This window comes from Acanthamoeba castellanii (assembly GCF_000313135.1).
Source record: "Acanthamoeba castellanii str. Neff unplaced genomic scaffold scf7180000084562, whole genome shotgun sequence".
Lineage (NCBI taxonomy): Eukaryota > Discosea > Longamoebia > Acanthamoebidae > Acanthamoeba > Acanthamoeba castellanii.
The window spans coordinates 742-1193 of record NW_004457308.1 but is presented as its reverse complement, the minus strand read 5'-3'; the positions used below and the strand labels follow the sequence as shown (position 1 = coordinate 1193).

Sequence of the window (452 nt, the reverse complement as noted above, 5' to 3'; positions counted from 1 at the left end):
GGCCGGGCGCGACCGCAGCACGGCTACGCGTGGGCTGGCATGGCCCAGGGCGAAGACTCGCTACGGTACCACCTTTGGCTTCCCACCCATTCATAAGTTCAGTTCTTAATTAGCGTTGTTGCACTGCGATTGGGCCAGATTCCTGTGGGACCAGCACTTTGCCGCCGTGGCCGCCGATTGCCCCTCTTTTGAGCGGTAAGTTGCCATGACAAACAATATTGGGGGCCTTTGTGAAAGCTGACCATGAGCTTGACATGTTGGCATGTTGGCGGGCAGGTGGCCCGGCCCCCTCGAAGACCTACGCCGAGCTGTTGCACGGCACCCTGCTGGGCCTCTGGGGCATGCCCATCGGCGAACTCTGGGACTGCGGGTGCGTGACATTCCTCCAACGCTGTTGTTGAATGCAGTGTTCCTCACTGACTAGGGGGCCAACATCATCATCACCAGGCTCT

General features: G+C 59.7%; 1 protein-coding gene across 1 annotated transcript in view; it reads left to right on the top strand.

Moving 5' to 3' along the window:
• Positions 1 to 199, top strand: part of ACA1_329120 (uncharacterized protein) — a gene marked incomplete at both ends in the record, with an annotated part of 1376 nt that extends 1177 nt beyond the window's left edge. The window contains 2 exons of the mRNA XM_004334511.1: positions 1 to 65; positions 139 to 199. Coding sequence (XP_004334559.1) covers positions 1 to 65; positions 139 to 199 — 126 coding nt within the window. The remainder of the gene's footprint in view (positions 66 to 138) is intronic.
• Between the last annotated feature and the right edge of the window lie 253 nt (positions 200 to 452).